The 22351-nt window shown below is 40.6% G+C and overlaps 1 protein-coding gene across 2 annotated transcripts in view; it reads right to left on the bottom strand.

The window, feature by feature from the left end:
• Positions 1-15011, bottom strand: part of LOC140716905 (marginal zone B- and B1-cell-specific protein-like) — a 33959-nt gene extending 18948 nt beyond the window's left edge. The window contains exons 1-2 of one of the 2 annotated variants that reach the window (XM_073029986.1): positions 14990-15011; positions 1637-2014 (exon numbers count right to left, since the gene is read on the bottom strand). In XM_073029986.1, coding sequence (XP_072886087.1) covers positions 1637-1861 — 225 coding nt within the window. In that variant the 5' untranslated portion in view covers positions 1862-2014; positions 14990-15011. Of the gene's footprint in view, positions 1-1636; positions 2015-14989 lie in introns of those variants that run through there. The other variant, XM_073029987.1, reaches the window with a different exon arrangement.
• Positions 15012-22351: the final 7340 nt, after the last annotated feature.

The following is a 22351-nucleotide window of genomic DNA, read 5'->3' as shown; positions in this document are numbered from 1 at the left end:
TTTCTCACGGATGCTGCCTGGCCTGCTGAGTTCTTCCAGCGTAGTGTACGTAAACCCCTTCCTTCTGCCTACACAATGTCTGTATCCCCTCCATACTGTGCATGGCCTTTCCAAGAGCCTCTGAAATACCTCAGGTGAGAATAATATTTATTATAACTAACAAATGCCACAAAATTTGTTGTTTTACAGCAGCATACAGTGCAATATATAAAAATTACTACAAGAAATATAATAATATTCCAAAAAGAGAGCAAAATAGTAAGGTAGTACTCATGGTTCATGGACTGTTCAGAAACCTGATGGCTGAGGGGAAGAAGCTGTTACTAAAATGTTGAGTATGGGTCTTCAGGCTCCTGTACCTCCTCACTGATGATGATAACAAGAAGGCATGTCCTGGATCATGAGGGTCCTTAATGATGGATGCTGCCTCCTAAAGGCATTGCCTTTGGAAGACAAGCAACACACACAAAATGCTGGTGGAATGCAGCAGGCCAGGCAGCATCTATAGGAAGAAGTACAGTCGACGTTTTGGGCCAAGACCCTTTGTCAGGACTAACCGAAAGAAGAGATAGTAAGAGATTTGAAAGTGGGAGGGGGAGGGGGAGATCCGAAATGATAGGAGAAGACAGGAGGGGGGTGGGTGAAGCTAAGAGCTGGAAAGGTGAGTGGCAAAAGGGATATACAGCTGGAGAAGGGAAAGGATCATGGGACGGGAGGCCTAGGGAGAAAGAAAGGGGGAGGGGAGCCTTTGGAAAATGGTGGGGAGGCAAGTGCCCATGATGGAGCTGGCCTCTATCATCTTTGCATGGATTACCATACAAATCCTTTTAGTAAAGTTAACGAAGAAATAATTTACAACTGCTTAGCACTGACACATTAGTAGTTATGTTGTATAGTTATACCTCCAAGAGGACAACCTTGCCGTGGTTTCAGGGTTTGCGTGCCTCAGTGACCTGGAGAGCGATGTTGGCTGGAGTCATGGCTTTATGCTTTGACTCCTGGTAGGGTCACCCATGCCAAACAGGTCAAAGGGGAGAGGACAGACTAAGAGTGGTACAGTACATTGGTCTTCCAGGTTCGGGGGTTCAGCTCAGGGCTAAAAACCCTGAGCGGTAAAACAAATTTGTTAGTGAAACAGCAATGAAGAATCCTTCTACATCTGAGTGTGACGGTATTCCTGAGTCTCCACCTGGGATTTGCATGACCGACAGTAGTGAAGACCAAGAGGAAGCTACTGACATGATGAAGGAAGCCCTGAACACTGTCAGAGATGGAGGACCTTCAGTGCTGCTCTACATGCCAGTGGCGTAACAGGCAGTCTGTCTGGTCATCTGTGTATAGTTACAGAAATGTTTTTGAACTGTAGTCACCATTACAATATAGGGATTTTTGGGTTAACAACTTATTATTTTCCCTTTTAGTATTAAGATAATCTATGTAATTGAATAGTTTCTTAATTGGATAAAATTTCAGCTTTGAGCTGTAAGCTTGAGAAACCTTGCTTAAAAAACTAAAGGAAATGATAGAGTACAAAGACAGAAAGATTAACAGATAGATCATGAAAAAAATCATTGCATTGCTACACCAATGTGTACCAAAACATACCACTAGTAGCATAATAAAGAACAGATCCTACCTGATACGCAATAGCTCTGCAGGAATCACATTTCAAATGATCAGGCATATGGCCGGAGTGAAACTCTTCATCATTTAGATTTGGCGATTTCATCTCAAATGTCCCTGCTTTTTCAAAATGCCCTGTACCTTGAGAATCAGATGATTTCTTGCTAGCCTTCTGACTGACTCCAATGGCTATATTGTAGAAGCACAAGAGTAGAATTGCCAAAACAAGAATCTTCATGATAGCCAATTTGTTAGTGACCAGTGATGAACTCAATCAGTGTAACTGAATGATCCAGATCAAAGGCTGCTACTAAAAATTTCTGATGCTTACGTGGAACGATGCTCAATTTCCTTGAGCTGCACCAATGAGGAAATGAAAAGTTGCAGCTGTCTAATTTTACAATATAAAAAGGGGGAGGAGAGAAAAATGGTTTTTAATACAGCTTCTCAAACATAAACCAACGTGTCTTTTACTGTCACACATAAACACCTGCAAATCGATACAGCTAATAATAGTTTAGAAGGACCATGAGAATATATGTAACTCTTACCGAGTAACAATTTTCTAGTCTTTATATTTTCTTGTCACCTTCATACAGAAATCATCTCAAGCTTGCAGACCCCATGCACCCTTGTCCTCCCGTCTAGAAAGTTCTCTGCTTGCTTTCATCATGAAAACTATCTGGTCTCCATTCAGTGCTTTGTCACAACACAGAAGAACATGCATTAGGAACATCACTAACTGCTCATACCTGCTCTGATATTCAACAAGACCTCAACTCCACATTTCTGCCATTTCCCAGTAACTCGTCATTCCCTTGTTTATGAAAAAACATACATCTTTGCCTAACAATATTCAAAGATTCTGTTTCTTCCACCCTGAGAAAGAGAGAGAAAAAAGGCATTTCATCTCAGTCTTGAACAAACAGAGACTTCCAATTCTAGACAGCCTCACAAAAGCAAATATCCATATCCACCCTGTCAAGACCCCTCAGGATCTTATATGTTTCAGTCATGTCCCCTCTAACTCTTCTAAACTCCAGAGAACATAAGCCAAGCCTGTACAACCTTTTCTTCCAAGACAACCCACTTTTTACCAGCAGTAAACCTTCTCTGAACTGCTTCCAACAGATATGCATCCTTCCTCAAATAAGGCTGCTAATGCTATACACAGAACTCCAGATGTGGTTCTATCAATGCTCTATAAAACTGAAGTATAACATTCTACTTCCTTTCCCTAGCAATAAATGATAACACTGTTAATATTCTTAATAACCTGCTGCACCTGCACATTAACCATTTATGAATATTACACACAGATACTGTACCAAGATCCGTTTACTTCTCAAAGCTTCCTGCACCACTTAGATAACATATTTCATTTTTCTGGCCAGAAGGACAATTTCATATTTCCCCACATAATATTCCACTTGCCAGACGTCTGCCCAATCAATCTCTTTGTAGACATCTTGTGTCCCCTTCACAATTAATTTTGGTAGCAATCTTGGTATCATCAAAAAAATTTAACAACCATACCTTCAGTGGACTCACCCAAGTCATTTATATAAACTGTAAAAAGTTGAGGCTGTTGAACCAATCCCTGTGGCGCAGCGGCCACTTCATTTTATCAAGCAAATAAATATGTATGCTTACTGCTTTCTGTTAGTTAGCCAATGAGCTATCCACACCAATATTTCTTTCTACACCATGAACTTTTATTTTCTGTAATAAATCTTTGTTGTGGCACCTTATCAAATGCCTTCTGGAAATCTAGCCACTGTTTTTTCCTCCTTACGCTGAGCAAGGTACTTTTAAAAAAAACTCTAAAGAGATCAAAACTGATCTTTCCTGATTATTCTGAATTTTCCCCCTGTCATTAATAACACCAGTAATGTCATTAATAACATCTGCTATCATTTGCCCTGTGACAGATGTTATGTTAACTGGCTTGCATTTTACTGTGGTCTGTCTCCCTTCATTTTTGAATAAAGAGGGTTACATTTGCTATTTTCCAATCCAAAGGAACTCTCCCCAAATTTAGTTAATTTTTGAAAATTAAAACCAACGCATCAATGATAAAGATTTTTTAAAGATTAGCTTCATTTGTCACACGTACATCGAAGCATACAGTGAAATGCCTAGTTTGCGTCAATCAGATCAGTGAGGATTGTGCTGGGTAGCCCACACAGATTGTCACACTTCTGGCACCAATGTAGCATGCCCTCAACTCACTAACCCTAACCTTACATCTTTGGAATGTGAGAGTAAACTGGAGCACCCAGAGGAATCTCCCACGGTCACAGGGCAAATGCACAAATTCCTTACAGACAACACCAGGAATTGAACTCCTTGCACTGTAATAGTGTTACACTCACTGCAATTCTACTGCACCATCCATTATATCACTAGTCACCTTTTTTTTAAAGAAAGCTCTGGGATGAAGTCCATCAGCATACAAGGGTTTTTCAATTTCCTTTAGTTGCTCTCTCCCTCTTCTAACTACCAAATCCCAGCTACTTTATTTGTCTAATCCCACAAATACCCATTCTCCTTCCCATTGGAGATACATCTGCCCTTTTACTTCCTCCCACCTCACCATCAAGGGCTTTTGTGCTCACCTTGCACATGATTCAAGTATTTATTTGTATTTCTTTCTATATTTATTGCTCACAGCTCACTCCTATCAGCCGCCTACAGTGTTCAAACAAAGCTTGACACAAGTATGTGAAATAGCACGTCATCTTCTGACTGAGTAGATCACAGCTATCTGGATAGCAATGAATTCAACAATTTTGGATAATCAACATTTACAACATTTAAAAAATATATTAGTAGCCCATATTCCTTTCATAATTTCATCCACTTTTTTTTATACTTACAACATTCCAATTGATCTTTTATTCCCTATCAAAACCACTTTACATTCTCACCACCTCCAGACCAACCTTTCGGTCTTAATGGCACTTTTTTCACCTTGCATTCACACCTCCTCCAGACTGACCTTTTGATCAAAATTTAAATTTTTTTCTGTCATTTTGTCTCCCCTGCCTTCAGCCCATCACAGATTGTCTCCAGTACTCCAACCTCACCTCATGATCTTCTATGCGTCAGATACACCAGCTTTATCTAATTATTCAGTTCTGATGAAAGGTGATCGGCCTAGAATGTTAATTGGTTTGTCCCCACAAATGTTGAGAATTTACTGTACTTTCACTTTTACTTCTGTTATTGAAAGCTTTGTTCTTAGCTGACAACTATGTTATTGCTCACTGTAATCTTGTTCACACAATGTTCTTATTAATCTACACATATTTCAAACTGAATTCATGCTTGGAGCACACACCAAAATATTCAGCAGGACAGGCAGCTTCTATGGAGAATATGAATGAATGAAGTTTCAGGTAGAGACCCTTCATCAACACAGGGGCTATGTTCTGTTCTTTATGTGAAATGTGGGAATTCTGGGAGGCCTCCTGCCTCCTGCCTCCCGGATACCCATATCAGCACTGGGTGTACCAAGCTGCAGCTCCTCAGAGAATGGTTGCAGCTCGATGACCTTCGGCTCATATGGGAAAATGTGATGATCGGTAGGAGCTACAGGGAGATAGACGCCCCCAGGTTGCAGGAGGCGGGTAACTGGGTGACTGTCTGGAGAGGGAAGGGAAATGGGTAGCCAGTATAGAATACCCCGCTGGCCGTTCCCCTCAATCATAAGGGTTGTACCCTTCAACATTTTGGTTACTGTTGAAGGGTACAACCTACTGGAGGGAGCCTAGGGGATTCCATAATTAAATACAAGATTCTGTGGACATGATAGAGACATCTGGATGGTATGTTGTTTCCCAGGTGTCAGGGTCACTGTGTTGTGGCTGAGAGAGTATTATAGTAGTGAGTTTAACATCCAAGGATGCACATTGAATTGAAAGGACAAGCAGGAAGGCAGAGGGGTTGGCGTGACTCCGTTGGTAAAAAATGAAATCAAATCCTTAGAAAGAGGTGACATAGGATCAGAAGATGTTGAATCCTTGTTGGTAGATTAAGGAACCGCAAGGATAAAAAGAGTCTGATGGGAGTTATATACAGGCCTCCAAACAGTGACCAGGATGTGTGCTAAAAATTACAATGGGAGATAGAAAAGGCATGTCAAAAGGGCAATGTTACGATAGTCATGGGAAGTTTCAATATGCAGATAGATTGGGAAAATCAGGTTAGTGTTGGATCCCAAGAGAGAAAATTTGTAGAATGCCTACAAGATGGCTTTTTAAAGCAGCTTGTGGATGAGCCCACTAGAGGATCAGTGATTCTGGATTGGGTGTTGTGTAATGAACCAGATTTGATTAGGAAGCTTAAGGTAAAGAAACCCTTGGGAGGCAGTGATCATAATATGATAGAATTCACCCTTCAATTTGAGAGGGAGAAGCTAAAGTCAGATGTATCAGCATTACAGTGGAATAAAGGGAATTACAGATGCACGAGAGAGGAGCTAGCCAAAGTTGATTGGAAGGGGACACTAGCAGAGATGACAGTAGAGCAGCAATGACTAGAGTTTCTGGGAGCAATTCAGAAAAGCACAGGATAGATACATCCCAAAGAAGTATTCTAAAGGCAAGATGACACAACTGTGGTTGACACAGGAAGTCAAAGCCAACATAAAAGCAAAAGAAGGGGTATTTAATAGAGCCTATCTAATAACATTGGAGCAAACACGAGGAAATCTGCAGATGCTGTAAATTCAATCAACACACACAAAATGCTGGTGGAACACAGCAGGCCAGGCAGCATCTATAAGGAGAAGCACTGTCAACATTTCGGGCCGAGACCCTTCGTCAGGAGGCTGCAGAAGGACTTAGGCAGATTAGGAGAATGGGCAAAGGAGTGTCAGATGGAATACAGTGTCAGGAACTGAATGGCCACGCACTTTGGTAGGAGTAAAAGCATAGACTATTTTCTAAACAGAGAGAAAATTTAAAAATCTGAGGTGCAAAAGGACTTGGGAGTCTTTGTGCAGGATTCCCTAAAGGTTAAATTGTAGGGTAAGTCAGTGGTGAGGAAGGCAAATGCAGTGTTACCATTCATATTGAGAGGACTAGTATATAAAAAGGATTAAATGCTGAGGTATTATAAGGCACTGATGAGGCCTCACTTGGGAGTATTATGAGCAGTTTTGGGCCCCTTAGGATGCGCTGACATTGGAGAGGGTTCAGAGGTTCACCAGAATGACTCCAGGAATGAAAGGCTTATCATATGAGGAGCAATTGGTGGCTCTGGCCTGCATTTGCTGGAACTTAGAAGAATAAGGAGGGATCTCATTGAAACTTAGCGAATGTTGAAAAACCTAACTAGAGTGGATGTGGACAGGGTGTTTAGGACTTGGGTTCAGAATAGAGGGATGTCCATTTAGAACCGAGTTGAGAAGGAATTTCTTTAGCCAGAGGGTGGTGCATCTTTGTAGTTGAAAGTTCAAAGTAATTTTACTATCAAAATACATATATGTCGCCATATACAACCTTGAGATTCATCTTCTCACAGGCATACTCAGCAAATCTATAGAATTGTAACTATAACAGGATCAATGAAAGATCAACCAGAGCACAGAAGACAACATGAGATAATGAAATAAAGTCCTTGAAAGTGAGATCATTGGTTGTAGGAATATTTCAAGGATGGGCAAGCTCATTGCCACAGGCAACTGTGGAGATTAGGTCATTGAATGTATTTAAGGCAAAGATTAATTAGTTTTTGATAAGTCAGGGCATGAAAAGTTACAGGGAGAAGACTGGAGAATGAGATTGAGAGGGATAATATATCAGCCAAGATGAAATAGTGGAGCACACTCAATGAGCCAAATGGCCTAATTCTGCTCCCATGTCTTACAATCAGAATTCATGCTCAAGATTTCTATCATCTGCAGAATCTCTTCTCATTGAAAGGAGATTTTTCAGGCTCAAAATGTAATACAGGCCTTTAAAAGAAATACAAATGAAGTCCATTGTCAGAGGATTTAAATAGCCTACTCACGTTTTTTGGATGATGTTATATCTATCATCTGTGTGCAGGCTTAATCAATCCAGTGGATTGCTTGTGACTGTAGTCTGTTTGTGCTCACGCTGGACTTTTAAAAAGACTTTTAAAAGATAAAGCGAGTTTAGATTTATTTGTCACCTGAACATTGAAACATCAAAACATTCAATGAATTACATCATTTGCTTCAATGACCAACACAGTCCGATGATATGCTGAGGGCAGTTCACAAGTGTCACTGTGCTTCCAGTGTCAACATAGCATGCCCACAACTCACTAACCCTAACATCTTTGGAATATGGAAGGAAACCAAAACACCCAGAGGAAACCAATGCAGTCACAGGGAGAACATACAAACTCTCTAGACAGCAGCAGCAATTGAACCCTAACTATTGGTGTTATAGAGTGTTGCAATAACCACTCTGCCCTAAAGGTGCTTTCAAATAATCATCTACATGCAAACATTTGGCAGCAAATCTAACCCTGTTTCACTGATAATCATACGTCACCCGTATGTTAACAGAAGTTTGTGTTAACCACCACTTCCTCCAAAACCCACTCTAAAGAAGAGACTTATTTGCTTCAACTTAGAAGCAAATAAAAGAAATCAAGAAAAAAAATTACAATTATATATTTTCTCTAAAATAGCGAGAGAGGCAAAGATTTTTGTTCAAAAGGGACCTGGGTGTATTTGTACACAAATCACTTAAGTTGAACGTAGCTTCAGCAGATAATTAGGAAGGAAAATGGTTTACCCTGAGGGCTAGAGGATGTCGTGCAGAGCACAGTGGCCTTAGTGGCCTCGGAAGGTAGTGGAGGCCAATTCTCTGGATGATTTCAAGGAGGAGCTAGATAGGTATCTTATGGATAGGGGAATCAAGGGATATGGGGACAAGGCAGGAACCGGGTATTGATAGTAGTTGATCAGCCATGATCTCAAAATGGCGGTGCAGGCTCGAAGGGCCGAATGGTCTACTTCTGCACCTATTGTCTACATCTAGAATATTCTGTAGTTTTGCTTTCCTTTGCAACAAGGTTAAACTAACTGGTTCCAAGAAGGATAGCTTGAGTTGATATGCGCCCTCACTGATATGACAAAATTCTTAAAGGGCATGACAAAGTGAATAGGGATAGAACTCTTCCTTAAGCTGAGAACTCTAGACTGACAAATCACAAACTCATTAACAGGATAGGCCGTTCAGAACTAAAGTTCAGAGAAGCTTCTCCACTCAGCAGGCTGTGAATCTTTGAAATTGTTTGCCCTAGAAGGCTACGAAGGCTCAGTCATTGATTGGTTTCACTACATACAGATACAAGTAGATTTTTACATATTAAAGAAAGCAAAGGATATAGAGATAGGACATGAATAGCATAAATAAATTGGAAAGGTTTTGGGCTGTAAGTAAAGGACCAGATGACCATAGGGTAAATCAGCCATGCTCATGGTGAACGCAGAGCAGACTTGAAGGATCAAAATAGCCTACTGCCAAGGCAAGTGATGGAAGCAGATATAATCACAACATTTAAGAGCCATTTAGATGGGCACGCGGACAGGTAGGGGTGTAAGAATATAACCCACATACAGATAGATGGTATTATTTTATAGTGGCATCATAGTCAGCATAGACATTGTGCACTGAAGAGCCTGGTCGTACATTTACTATTCTTTGCTCTTTGCTCCTATGCGTTGTTCTTATGCTCTTTCGAGAACATTCTGCTTCATGGAGTGCCAAAAATGTCCTTCTAATCTCCATCTTATTTATCCATTTTAAATCAATCCGGTCTAACACCAATAGCCCAAAATATTTTCACTTTATTTATGTTACTCTATGTTTTAAATAGAGCTAACAGTAGAATATTCTGTAAGTGAAAAGTGGGAAAAAGTATTTGAATCTGCAGTCCAGTTATCATGTTTTTTAAAATATTGTGTGATATCAAAGATTTGAACACAACAACTGGTTAGAATACGTCTTGTTGGTTTTCTGATAAGATTCTTGTTTTGTTGCCTGTTCACGCAAGTGTGATTAGCATTCAATTTTCTGTCTGATTCTGCCTGCAGTCTCTGACTGATGCTTAAATCAATACTTTACTGAAAATAACTTTTATCTATCTTTAACCTCTTTCGCTCAATATCTAGATGTGGGTTGTGAACAGGACCTGTACAGGGAAGAAAAAAAACTCTGCAGCTGCACCCCATTATACAGCAGGTGCCAACAGTTAAATTGTTGCAATGATCTGAAATTTCAAGATCGATATTTATTTCTCTTTTGATAATGGACAGGCATCCATTTTACTCTAACATGCAGATTTCTTAGGGATAATACTTTACATTGTCTAAAATCCATCTGCTCAGCTGACAGGTGGACCAGAGCTCATAGCTCGTGTATCATGAAAGTTGTGCTTTTCACCAGATTGCTCCAAATGTTTTAATTACACTTTCAAATGTAAACTAAAATGCTTTATTATTTGCTCATTCAAATATCTGTTTTCTGGTTCTGTCACTTTAACATCCATTTTAGTAATACTCACTTAAAGCACTAAAAACTGATCTTCACCAGAAGAGGTAATTGAATATCCTGTCCTGTCAAAGCTGATGTGTTATTTACATCACACTGATACTCCAACGCATGCTGAAAAAATGTCTTTGTGAGTAAATGAGCTATCAAATGAGCAATCAAGCCACAAAAGGTCCTATCTTCAAGTAACAGTGCAGTGAGTCAAGTATATGTTTGATAGCAAGAACTGTCTTTACCGCAACATTTCTAATTTTAAAAACGTAAAATTTAGTCTGAGCTCACAATATATCAATAGACAATAGGTGCAGAAGTAGACCATTCGGCCCTTTGAGCCTGCACCGCCATTTTGAGATCATGGCTGACCAATTACTATCAATACCCAGTTCCTGCCTTGTCCCCATATCCCTTGATTCCCCTATCCATAAGATACCTATCTAGCTCCTTCTTGAAAGCATCCAGAGAATTGGCCTCCACTACCTTCCGAGGCAGTGCATTCCAGACCCCCACAACTCTCTGGGAGAAGTTTTTCCTTAACTCTGTCCTAAATGACCTACCCCTTATTCTCAAACCATGCCCTCTGGTACTGGACTCTCCCAGCATCTGGAACATATTTCCTGCCTCTATCTTGTCCAATCCCTTAATAATCTTATATGTTTCAATCAGATCCCCTCTCAATCTCCTTAATTCCAGCGTGTACAAGCCCAGTCTCTCTAACCTCTCTGCGTAAGACAGTCCAGACATCCCAGGAATTAACCTCGTGAATCTACGCTGCACTTCCTCTACAGCCAGGATGTCCTTCCTTAACCCTGGAGACCAAAACTATGCACAATACTCCAGGTGTGGTCTCACCAGGGCTCTGTACAAATGCAAGAGGATTTCCTTGCTCTTGTACTCAATTCCCTTTGTAATAAAGGCCAACATTCCATTAGCCTTCTTCACTGCCTGCTGCACTTGCTCATTCACCTTCAGTGACTGATGAACAAGGACTCCGAGATCTCTTTGTATTACTCCCTTACCCAACTCTATACCGTTCAGATAATAATCTGCCTTCCTGTTCTTTCTCCCAAAGTGGATAACCTCACACTTATTCACATTAAACGTCATCTGCCAAGTATCTGCCCACTCACCCAGCCTATCCAAGTCACCCTGAATTCTCCTAACATCCTCATCACATGTCACACTGCCACCCAGCTTAGTATCATCAGCAAATTTGCTGATGTTATTTTCTATGCCTTCATCCAAATCGTTAACGTAAATGGTAAACAGTTGTGGTCCCAATACCGAGCCCTGTGGCACCCCACTAGTCACCACCTGCCATTCCGAGAAACACCCATTCACCGCTACCCTTTGCTTTCTATCTGCCAACCAGTTTTCTATCCATGTCAATGCCTTCCCCCCGATGCCCTGAGCTTTGATTTTACCCACCAATCTTCTACGTGGGACCTTATCAAATGCCTTCTGAAAATCGAGGTACACTACATCCATTGGATCTCCCCCGTCTAACTTCCTGTTTACATCCTCGAAAAACTCCAACAGATTAGTCAAGCATGATTTACCCTTGGTAAATCCATGCTGGCTCGGCCCAATCCTATCACTGCTATCTAGATATGCCACTATTTCATCCTTAATAATGGACTCTAGCATCTTTCCCACCACCAATGTCAGGCTGACAGGTCCATAGTTCTCTGTTTTCTCCCTCCCTCCTTTCTTAAAAAGTGGGATAACATTAGCCATTCTCCAATCCTCAGGGACTGATCCTGAATCTAAGGAACATTGGAAAATGATTACCAATGCATCCGCAATTTCCAGGACCACCTCCTTTAGTACCCTAGGGTGCAGACCATCTGGACCTGGGGATTTGTCAGCCTTCAGTCCCATCAGTCTTCTCATCACCGTTTCCTTCCTAATGTCAATCTGTTTCATTTCCTCTGTTACCCTATGTCCTTGGCCCATCCATACATCTGGGAGATTGCTTGTGTCTTCCTTAGTGAAGACAGATCTAAAGTACTCATTAAATTCTTCTGCCATTTCTCTGTTTCCCATAACAATTTCACCCAATTCATTCTTCAAGGGCCCAACGTTGTTCTTAACTATCTTCTTTCTCTTCACATACCTAAAAAAGCTTTTGCTATCTTCCTTTATATTCCTGGCTAGCTTGCGTTTGTACCTCATTTTTTCTCCCCGTATTGTCTTTTTAGTTAAGTTCTGGTGTTCCTTAAACACTTCCCAATCATCTGTCCTCCCACTCACCTTAGCTCTGTCATATTTCCTTTTTTTTAAAATGCTATGCAATCTCTGACTTCCTTTGTCAACCACTGTGGCCCCTTTCCCCCCTTTGAATCCTTCCTTCTCTGGGGGATGAACTGATTTTGCACCTTGTGCATTATTCCCAAGAATACCTGCCATTGCTGTTCCACTGTCTTTTCTGCTAGGCTATCCGTCCAGTCAACTTTGGCCAGCTCCTCCCTCATGCCTCCATAGTTTCCCCTGTTCATCTGCAACACTGACACCTCCGATCTGCCCTTATCCTTCTCAAATTGCAGATAAAAGCTTATCATATTGTGATCACTACCTCCTAATGGCTCCTTTACTTCAAGATCGCTTATCAAACCCTGTTCATTACATAACACTAAATCCAGAATAGCCTTGTCCCTGGTCAGCTCTCGTACAAGCTGTTCCAAGAATGCATCCCGTAGGCACTCTACAAACTCCCTATCCTGTGGTCCAGCACCAACCTGATTCTCCCAGTTCACCTGCATGTTGAAATCCCCCATAACTACTGCGACATTACCTTTGCCACATGCCAATGTTAACTCCCTATTCAACTTGCACCCAATATCCATGCCACTGTTTGGTGGCCTGTAGACAACACCCATTTGGGTCCTTTTGCCCTTACTGTTCCTCAGTTCTATCCACACAGACTCTACTTCTCCTGACCCTATGTCCCCCCTTGCAAAGGACATTGTTTTCTGATGTGATGTGTGCGGTATGGTAACTCTATACCTTAACTCACAGATGAAAAATAGTCCATTCAGTTACAAGAAGGTTGCAACAGCAGGACAGAATAACAGAAAAATCCAGACAAATCTGAGACCATAAGGGTCCGTGTGGAACCAACGACTGGGATACTAAAAGAATATTGGAAGTTCAAAGTCCAAAGTATATTATCAAAGTATGTATCCCACATACAACCTTATGATTCATCTTCTTGCAGGTGGCCACAAAAAACATAAATGAATTCATGAAAAACACCGCAAAGACAGTCAAATATCCAATGTGCAAAAAAGAAAGAAATTGTGCAAACAATAAAAAAGCAAGCGAACAATCCACAGAGCATGAACCAGAGTCCCCAAAATCAAGCCCAAAGCCATGGAGCCAGTTCAGTGCTGCAGCTGGTCCAGGAGGCCAATAGCTGCAGGCCACAGCCAGGGTCCAGGTTCAGCACTGAGATGCGTGCCAATGGCTGGAGGCCATAGCTGCAGTCAGTTTAGTGCAGAGGTGAGTAAAGCCTCACAAGTCATGAGCTGAACACTGGTTAGTCTTCCACGCCTTAATCTTTTTAATCTACCTTGGCACTTAAATTGGTCAACCATCGTTTCATTATCCATTTTCAGGCCTGAGCCCCAAGTCCGCCACAGAAATGGCCACCGCTGCCATACCTGCATACTCAAGCGTTCAGTTCAGCAAATACTTCAGAAGTCACCAAAAATGGCAGTGTCATACAGATGGTTCAAAAGCACGCCTCCCAGCAGGAAATTACTGACTGTGGATTGTAGTGAATGTAGTCCCAATAAAGAATATTTATAAGAATTGTTATGAGTTCTGCTTGCTGTCTATAAAGCATTGCCATGTCTCGTAAGTGTCATCTTTTCATTGGTATTCACTGTGGAGTACGGAGAGTTAAGGGAGAGGCATGTTGATATTCTAGAACATGTCTGTGTAAGGAAGGAAGAATTGTTATAAATACTGGTATACATTAAGGTAGGTAAGTCCCTAGGACCTGATGGGATCCATTCCAGGATTCTGTGAGATTGCATTTTATGGTACTCTAAAGAATGAGGCACCAGATGACTGGAGGATAGCAAATGTTGTTCCCTTATTCAAAATAGGGCCATAGGATAAGCCAGGGAACTGTATGCCAGCGAGCCTACAATAGTAGACTCAATAGTAGAGAAATTGCTAAAAAAAAAATTACAGGATTTGTATTCACTTGGACAGGAAGGAACTGATTAGAAACCAATACGGTTTGTGCATTGCAAATGTATCTCATAAATCGGCCTTTGTTTTGAGTATTTCACTAAGAAAAATGATGATGGCAGAATGGTAAAGTTGTTTACATGGATCTTAACCAGGCTTTTGACAAGGTCCCGCATTGATGCAGCGGTTACATTTTGCTCTGCACTGTTATTGCTTTACCTTACTGCACCATATAACGACCTAGATCTATATGAACGGTATGCAAGACAAGTTTTTAGCGTACCTCGGAGCGTGGGACAATAGTAAATTAATTCACCATGAAGTGAGAGATGGACAGTTGTGTGGTTTTAAAAATTCTTTAAAACAACCATCCCCATGAGAATCACTCTCCACAAACACAGCAGTTCAGAACTCGATAGAAATATAACGACGCCAGTACTGATGCTCCATAAAACGAAATTTCGAACACAGCCTACTCTCAATTTTAAACATTATTTTCTAAATAAGCTACAAACCCCCCCCCCCCAGATATCCCAGAAAACTTCACAGTAAACTCTCCCAGCTAAAAAAAAAAACTACAAATAATTTACTGGAAACCTAATTCAGGCAAATTTAACACCATCAATTCTCACCACTTCGAATTCTCGCGCTCATCACAAAGAATCCACCTCCCCAATTGCAATTGGTTGAAAAATATCCTACGCTGCTTTCTGATAGGATGAAACCTTCCTTGCGACGCAAACACAACACCCAATATCGGACAGGGGGGTCGCAGCAACAGACAATTGCCGCACTCTGATTGCTCAACATCTGCAGCACGTTAAAATTGACATTTCATTGACCTATCAAGAAAAGGGTTAAATGGAGCAACGAACAGTCTCTTTCTGGCAAAGCGCTCGAGCAAATGTTGATGACGTCTTTAGGTCAAAGATGTTGACGTAAAGACGTCTCAGCTTGGAAGAAAGTGGTGTCAGGTATAAAGGAGGTTTTACCCAATTACTTGTATGGAAAGGGATGGTTGGCTTATGAAATGGGCACATCATGTGCAGAGGTTCTGCAGAAGGTACAACAGACAGTGTCAATTAGACCTAGTAATATACAGAATACAGAGAGTTTAAAGACAGTGAGTGAAGTGCATGATCATATTAACAAATGATTGTTGATTAAGCTAAAAGTTTTTCGTTTAAATGGTATATGTGGTAGATTGTACAGCACAATCTAAAAGTAGGACAGAAAAGTTAATATTAAAAGCTGTAGAAAATATCTAGAAATAAACTCCAGAAGTTATAAATGAGCCTTACAAGGAGTAGTAAATAATGTACAGACTTAAAAGGAAGGTTGTTAATGGTTTTGCTAATCTTACAATGAAATGCTAGAAGCCTATTAGGTAATGGCCAAGAGCTTAGGAAATTTATTGAAGATTAGGAGAGGATACGATAGGGTCTTTTAAGAGACTCCTGGACAGGTACATGGAGCTCAGAAAGATAGAGGGCTATGGGTAGCCCTAGGTAATTTCTCAGGTAAGGACATGTTCGGCACAGCTTTGTGGGCCAAAGGGCCTGTATTGTGCTGTAGGTTTTCTATGTTTCTGTTTATCAAAAAAACCTAGTGATACTTATGAACCTGGTTGAAATCTTGTCTAAGCTTTAAGATATGGTCATGTTGATATAAGACATGATTGGAAAATGGGCAATGGAGGAGGAGTGGCTATCTTTGCCAAAATGGGGTAGTACATAGAGTTTTGGAGATTGGGATTGTTTGAGTTAATTTTGGTTGAAACTTGGGGAAAAATAATAAATTTTAGAATTTGTATGATTATTGTGAAAGGTTAACAGCTTTCACAAGCATTATTGGAAAGTGTGGGTGGAAATGGGGAAAAGTGAGGTTTTCCAGCCAACACACTTTTTGTCCCTCTTCCCTCCGGTAGAAGGTTCAGGAGCTTGAAGATTCATACGGCCAGATTTGGGAACAGCTTCTTCCCAACTGTGATAAGACTGCCGAATGGATCCTGACCTGGATCTGGGCTGTACCTTCCAAATATCCGGACCTGACTTGCACTACCTTACTTTCTCTTTTCTATTTTCTAATTATGATTTATAATTTAAATTTTTATTATATTTACTTTGATTTGTACTTCAGGGAGCGCAAAGCGCAGAATCAAATATCGCTGTGATGATTGTACGCTCTAGTATCAATTGTTTGGTGACAATTAAAGTAAAGTATATAGTGTGGGATTTTGATGCTCATAGTGCTACATGGGGTTGTAGTGGCACAAATGTGAATGGGATGGTAGTGGAAGACTTTCTGGAAGAAAAGTGTTTGGTGTGCTTGAATGACGTTAGGAGTACAAGGGTTTCTGCTACAGTTCTCACACGGGTATCTGAGGATATAGCAAATGTGTGTAACTGGGAAGTGTATAATGATACAACAATGGGGTGTGGTCATTTCTCCATTATCTGCACAATGGGAATCGATGTGTATCAGAGGAATGGTTCTCGTATTCCCAGGTGGACTTTGAAAAAGGCAATTTGGGATCTATTTGATGATTTGTGTAAGGAGATTTCCTGATCATTTGGTTTTGGGGGATATCAAGTTGATAATAGTACTTTGTGCTCTGTGCTCAAGGAATCAATTCCCAGATCGCTGGGAAATAATAAAAAGAGAGCTGTTCCCTGGTGGATGGATGAATGTAAAGGAGCCTTTAAGGAAAGTTAGGCAGTGTTAATCCTATTCAACTTCCACACAGTATAACATAGCTCAAGCTATACTTTGAGAAGTAGCAAGAAGGGCAAAGAAAGTATACTGACGAACATACTGTGACAGCATTGGGAAAGAGATCCAGGTAGGGGAAGTTTGGGATATGATACAGAAAATGGGGAGAATTAGAAAACTTGATGCATTACTGGTTTTGTATGGTGGGAAGAAGGTTGTAGTTACCGACTCTGGAAAAAGCAGAGTTATTAGCGAAAACAAATGTCAGTGTACATAGTCTGGCCAATTTAAGTAAAGAAGAAAAGTCTTGTGGAGAAACAGTTTTGGCAAGCAATCCTCAGTTTGCCAAGAAATAAAGAATGTTCCAGTTTGTGCTTGGATGTCAAAGTTATATTGTCTGAATTTAAATGGGCTATTAATGGTACTGGTCAGACATCACCCGTGAAAGATGATGTTTGTTACACTATGTTTATTGGAATAGTGTGTTGGCTTTGAAATTCTAGGGTCTAGGTCTGTCTATACAATTCATATGGGTTCCTGCCCATGTTAGTGTCGAAGGAAATGAGGTGGCAGACATTCTTGTCAAGCAATCACTTAAGGATATAAATGTAGTGGTGTCTTTGCATAAGGGGGAGATGAAACCCCAAATTTAAAAAGTCTATTCAATCACTGTGCCAACAAGGTTGGGATAAGGAAAAGAAAGGACAGCATTTATATAAAATTCAGAGGCTGGGCGATGAGTATAAAAGAAGAGAGGAAGTTATACTTACAAGTTTATGTATTGGACATAATTGGTTAAATAATTCCCTGTTTAGAATTAATATGCACGATACTGACATCTGCAGGGAATGCATTTGTCAAGAAACAGTGTGGCACATATTGTTTGCAGTTCCTAACGGGTGCAAAGGAAATACAGGTCCACAATCCCTTATCCGAAATTCTGAAATCCAAAAAGCTCCAAAAACCAAAGTTTTTTTTTGCTGACTGCTGAGGTCACTCAGGTGTGACGCGGCAGCAATAGCAGAGGCCACCAGACGTCAGTTGTGGCTCAGCGCTCGTACTGGTTACACATGCATTTGCTGTTCGCTGATATTTTGTGTTCACTGTTGACTTTGTGTTTAATTTCACTGTGAAAATGTCAAAAAAAGCTGCAGATACCCCTATGGGTAACAATGAGAAAAAGAGAAGGAAGCATCTATCATCATCAATAACGCAGAAAGTGGAGTTATTGCAGAAGCCTGATCGTGGTGTGTCTGTGCGGCATCACTGAAGAATCTGGTGTTGGATCTACCACTGTATATGATTTAAAGAAACCGAAAGACAAGTTACTGAAGTTTTATAGTGACAGTGACATTCTACATTTATTCCAATAAGTTATTTACCAGCTGTATATTTTTGTTTTATTGAATGTTTTTGTTGGAAATAAAATATTTTTCTTGTCATTATTCCCTAAACAATACAGTATAACAACTATTTACATTGTATTAGGTATTATAAGTAATCTAGAGATGAGTTAAAGTATACAGGAGGATGTGCTTAGGTCTGGAGCTCTGCCGGGTCCTAAAGTCCACCTGCACTGAGGTTAAGTAAGGGACTGAAGCATGCATGTTTTTGGGTATCTGCGGGGGGTTCCTGGAACCAATAAGGAGGGATTCTGAAATCTGAAAAATTCTGAAATGCAACTGGCCCCAAGAATTTCAGATAACGGATTGTGGACCTGTATCTAAGTGCTGAATTGAGATCTTTGAGGCAGACACGGTTTAACATGAAAAGTTTGTTAGGATATTACTGCTGTCGGAAGACCTGTACTAGGCGCAGCACATAAGTGCAGTTATTAAAAAAAGCACAGCAGCACCTCTACTACTTCAGGAGTTTGTGAAAATTTGGCATTGTATCTAAAACTTTGACATACTTCTGCAGATATGTATTGGAGAGTACAGGTATGGAAACACCAAAACCCTTGAACGGAAGATCTTACAAAAAGTAATGGACGCTGCATAAAGATGAGGAGTAACTTATTTTGCCAGAGAGTGGTGAATCTGTGGAATTCATTGCCACAGATGTTTGTGGAGGCCATGTCACTGGGTATATTTAAAGCAGGTTGCTAGGTTCTTGATTATTAAGATCATCAAAGGTTACAGGGAAAAGGAGAAAAAATGGGGTTGAGAGGGATAATAAATCTGCCATGATAAAATAGCAGAGCAGTCTCAATGGGCTGAATGGCCTAATTCTGGTCCTATGTCTTATGGCCCTTTTTTTAGATTTCCACCATTGCACAGTTCTAATTTGCTTTTGTCTTTAACCAATTTTGCTCCTCTTCCTCCATTTACACTTCTCTGGACTAACTAGTATTCATTCCTTTCTCTTGGGTGTTATAGGAAATGTCACCTGGATTAGTAACCATGCTTTCTGTGAGCGATTGCAGATAAGTTGAACCATGATTGATATGGAGCAAGATTACTGCAAGAATCTAAGAACTCTACTTGAGTCCAGTTAGTCACTCCTGAGTCATGGGGAATTCCCAGTCTCTGAGGAAAGTTTTTTCATACACACACCACTTTCTCTCCCCCCACCCCCCCCCCCCCCCCCCCGTTCAAAGAGGAATTTCTCTCTTCAGCAGAATGCTATCTTATAGATAACAATACAATGTCGTATTACAAATTGAAGCAATTATCATATCAATGATTCTTTGCCTGAAGTAGTAGATTAAGACATTCAGGATTAAAATGTTCACAGCCTTGAACAGAGCCACCTAGCCATAGCTGTATAGCTGGCTGGTTACCAGTATCAGATGGTAAATATCAAGCAAAGTCTATTGAGAGAAATAAAGAGTCACCATGTTGGGCTGTGATCTCCATTAGGCCTGGAAAGGAAGGGGGCAATCTTTTATGTTAATAGTAAATGTCACTTTTTTTTAAACTCTTAGCCTCTGGTTGTATTGAGCATTGTTCATGAAAGATGCCTGGGGAATAAGCCCTTTTTTTCCCTTATCCAGCAAGGATGCCAAAAGAGGCACTTGAGCCTCTCTTCTTGCTCCTGATAACGTTGGAGGCCTAGTGAGACAACAGTTAAAGCCTTCACATTTGTTTTTGGTGAAAAGGCAAGCTGGAGCTCGGGTATTACCAGAATTCTCAACTTGTACAACTCTGGTGCAGCTCAATAAAATGTGATCTCCTTTTACTCGGTCTTCAAAGCAACAATGTAATTGCGGATACTTCTAAGTACCATTTGTGGTCTCTTGTTGCTCAGATTCAGTTTCCTGCGTGCGATTCACTATGCATACCTGGGCTGATTTCCCAGTGCTGTCGTCAAAGCAGCATTGCACGAGGATTAATATCACTACTGTATACATTGGCATATGCGCATAACATGCGTTCAGTGACAGGATTCAATTTGTGAAATATCACAGGCATGCTACAATATTCTCATTACAAATTGTGATCAAAGTTAGAAACCAATTGGGGTTTTTTTATGTGGGCATATTGCATCCTGTAGGGCTGGATACTGAATTCCCCAGCTTTGGATAAATTGTTCTTTTTGTTAGTATCCTTTTTATTTCTGTCTCCCATATTCATCTCCTTCACACGGATCAGCCTGGATTATTGGCAGGCCTCAGCTATCCTGTGTCAACTGAAAGCATCATTCAATCTCCCTTGGTCTTGGTAATTAGCTTATCATGTGCCATCTTTCTACACTGCATCTGTGGAAAAAGAGTAAACAGTCGATGTTTCAGGCTGATTGGTCTCGGCCTGAAACGTCAGCTGTTTACTCTTGTCCATAGATGCTGCTTGGCCTGCTGAGCTCCTCCAGTATTTTCTGTGTGTTACTTGGATTTGAAGTATCTGTGGATTTTCTCTTGTTTGTGAGGTGCCAGAATGGTGGCTAATATTATGCCTTATTTAAGAAAGGCTGCAAGGATAAGCCTGGGAATTGTGGACCAGTGAGCCCAGTGTCGCCAGCAGTTAAGTTTTTGGGAGGGTTTCTGAAATTCGAGAAAGCCCTGTTCATCCAAGATTTCTAGTTGGGATAAACTCTGATGGTCTTCATTGGAACACAGTCATCAACTCATCTTGATGAAAATATTAACAACTGTGCATTATCTTCTGTGGTTGTAAATATGTAGTATTGCATTTTGGTTAGACAAACCAATACATAATTTGAACAATAAATGGTTGGGCCTTGCAGAGAAATCTAGGAATGCAGGTACATAATTCCTTGAGAGTGGGAACACGGACAAGGTGGTAAAAGCGTTTGGCACACTTGCCTTCATCAGTCAGAATACACAGTATAAGAGTTGGGACATGTTTCAGCTGTTCAAGATGTTCGTATGGCCGTATTTGGAGTACCATATCATTTAACTGGAGAGGGTGCAGAAAAGATTTACAAGGATAACTAGGATTGGAGGGCTCGGGTACTAAGGAGCAACATACGTTTAAAATGAGAGGGAAAAGATTAAAGGGGGATCCAAGGATAAAGTTTTTCAACCCAGAAGCTGGTGAGTACATGGAATAAGTTGCCAGAAGAAATGTTAGAGCCAGGTACAATTATGATATTTAAAAGATGTGTGAACAGTTACATGGATTGAAACGTTTTAGAGAGATATGGCCAAATGCAGGCAGATGGGACCAACTTATCAGTTAGGCAACTTGGGCAGCACAGATGAGTTGGGCTGAAGAGCCTGTTTCTGTGCTGTATAACTGACCTAGTGAGTATGCTGGAACTTCCATTTGTTAGATGGTTCCTGTAGTCATTAGTTCAACATCACTATTGAGTCATCTACTTGAAAGACATATGTTTCCTGTTGGAGCTAGATGCTTTTCACAGAGAAAATAACAAAAAATCTTTTATGCTACTTTTTTACTATTCTTTGGTAAAAGTCCCCATCTTTACCCTACCTAATTTTCAAAGGACTGATTCGCATAGCTACCACACACTTGTGCTTAGAAATTTAAGCATGTTTTGTTTGCCGCAAGACAGAACTGAAAATTACTTTATTGAAGTGATTTTGTGTCATTTTGCATCATTCTGGAAATTCAGCCAGGCACTTCTGCTGTAAGTTATCCTTGCACACTCGATATGAGTTCTGCAAGTAATGCACCTGAATCATGCCATTGCCTGGGGCATTATACGAAACTTGGACCATTCATGAGCAGTCTTGGGGCTATGTACAGTGCGATCATTTGAGTTAAGTATGATGTTCTCCTAAGGGATTATTCCCTTAGTGAAAAAGTGACTTTGTTTAACAGAGAGGTTGATACACAGACAGCCACCACACCTTAACA

The sequence above is a fragment of the Hemitrygon akajei genome, chromosome 26, assembly GCF_048418815.1.
Source record: "Hemitrygon akajei chromosome 26, sHemAka1.3, whole genome shotgun sequence".
NCBI classification, from domain to species: domain Eukaryota; kingdom Metazoa; phylum Chordata; class Chondrichthyes; order Myliobatiformes; family Dasyatidae; genus Hemitrygon; species Hemitrygon akajei.
This window is presented reverse-complemented; position numbering and strand designations above follow the sequence as displayed.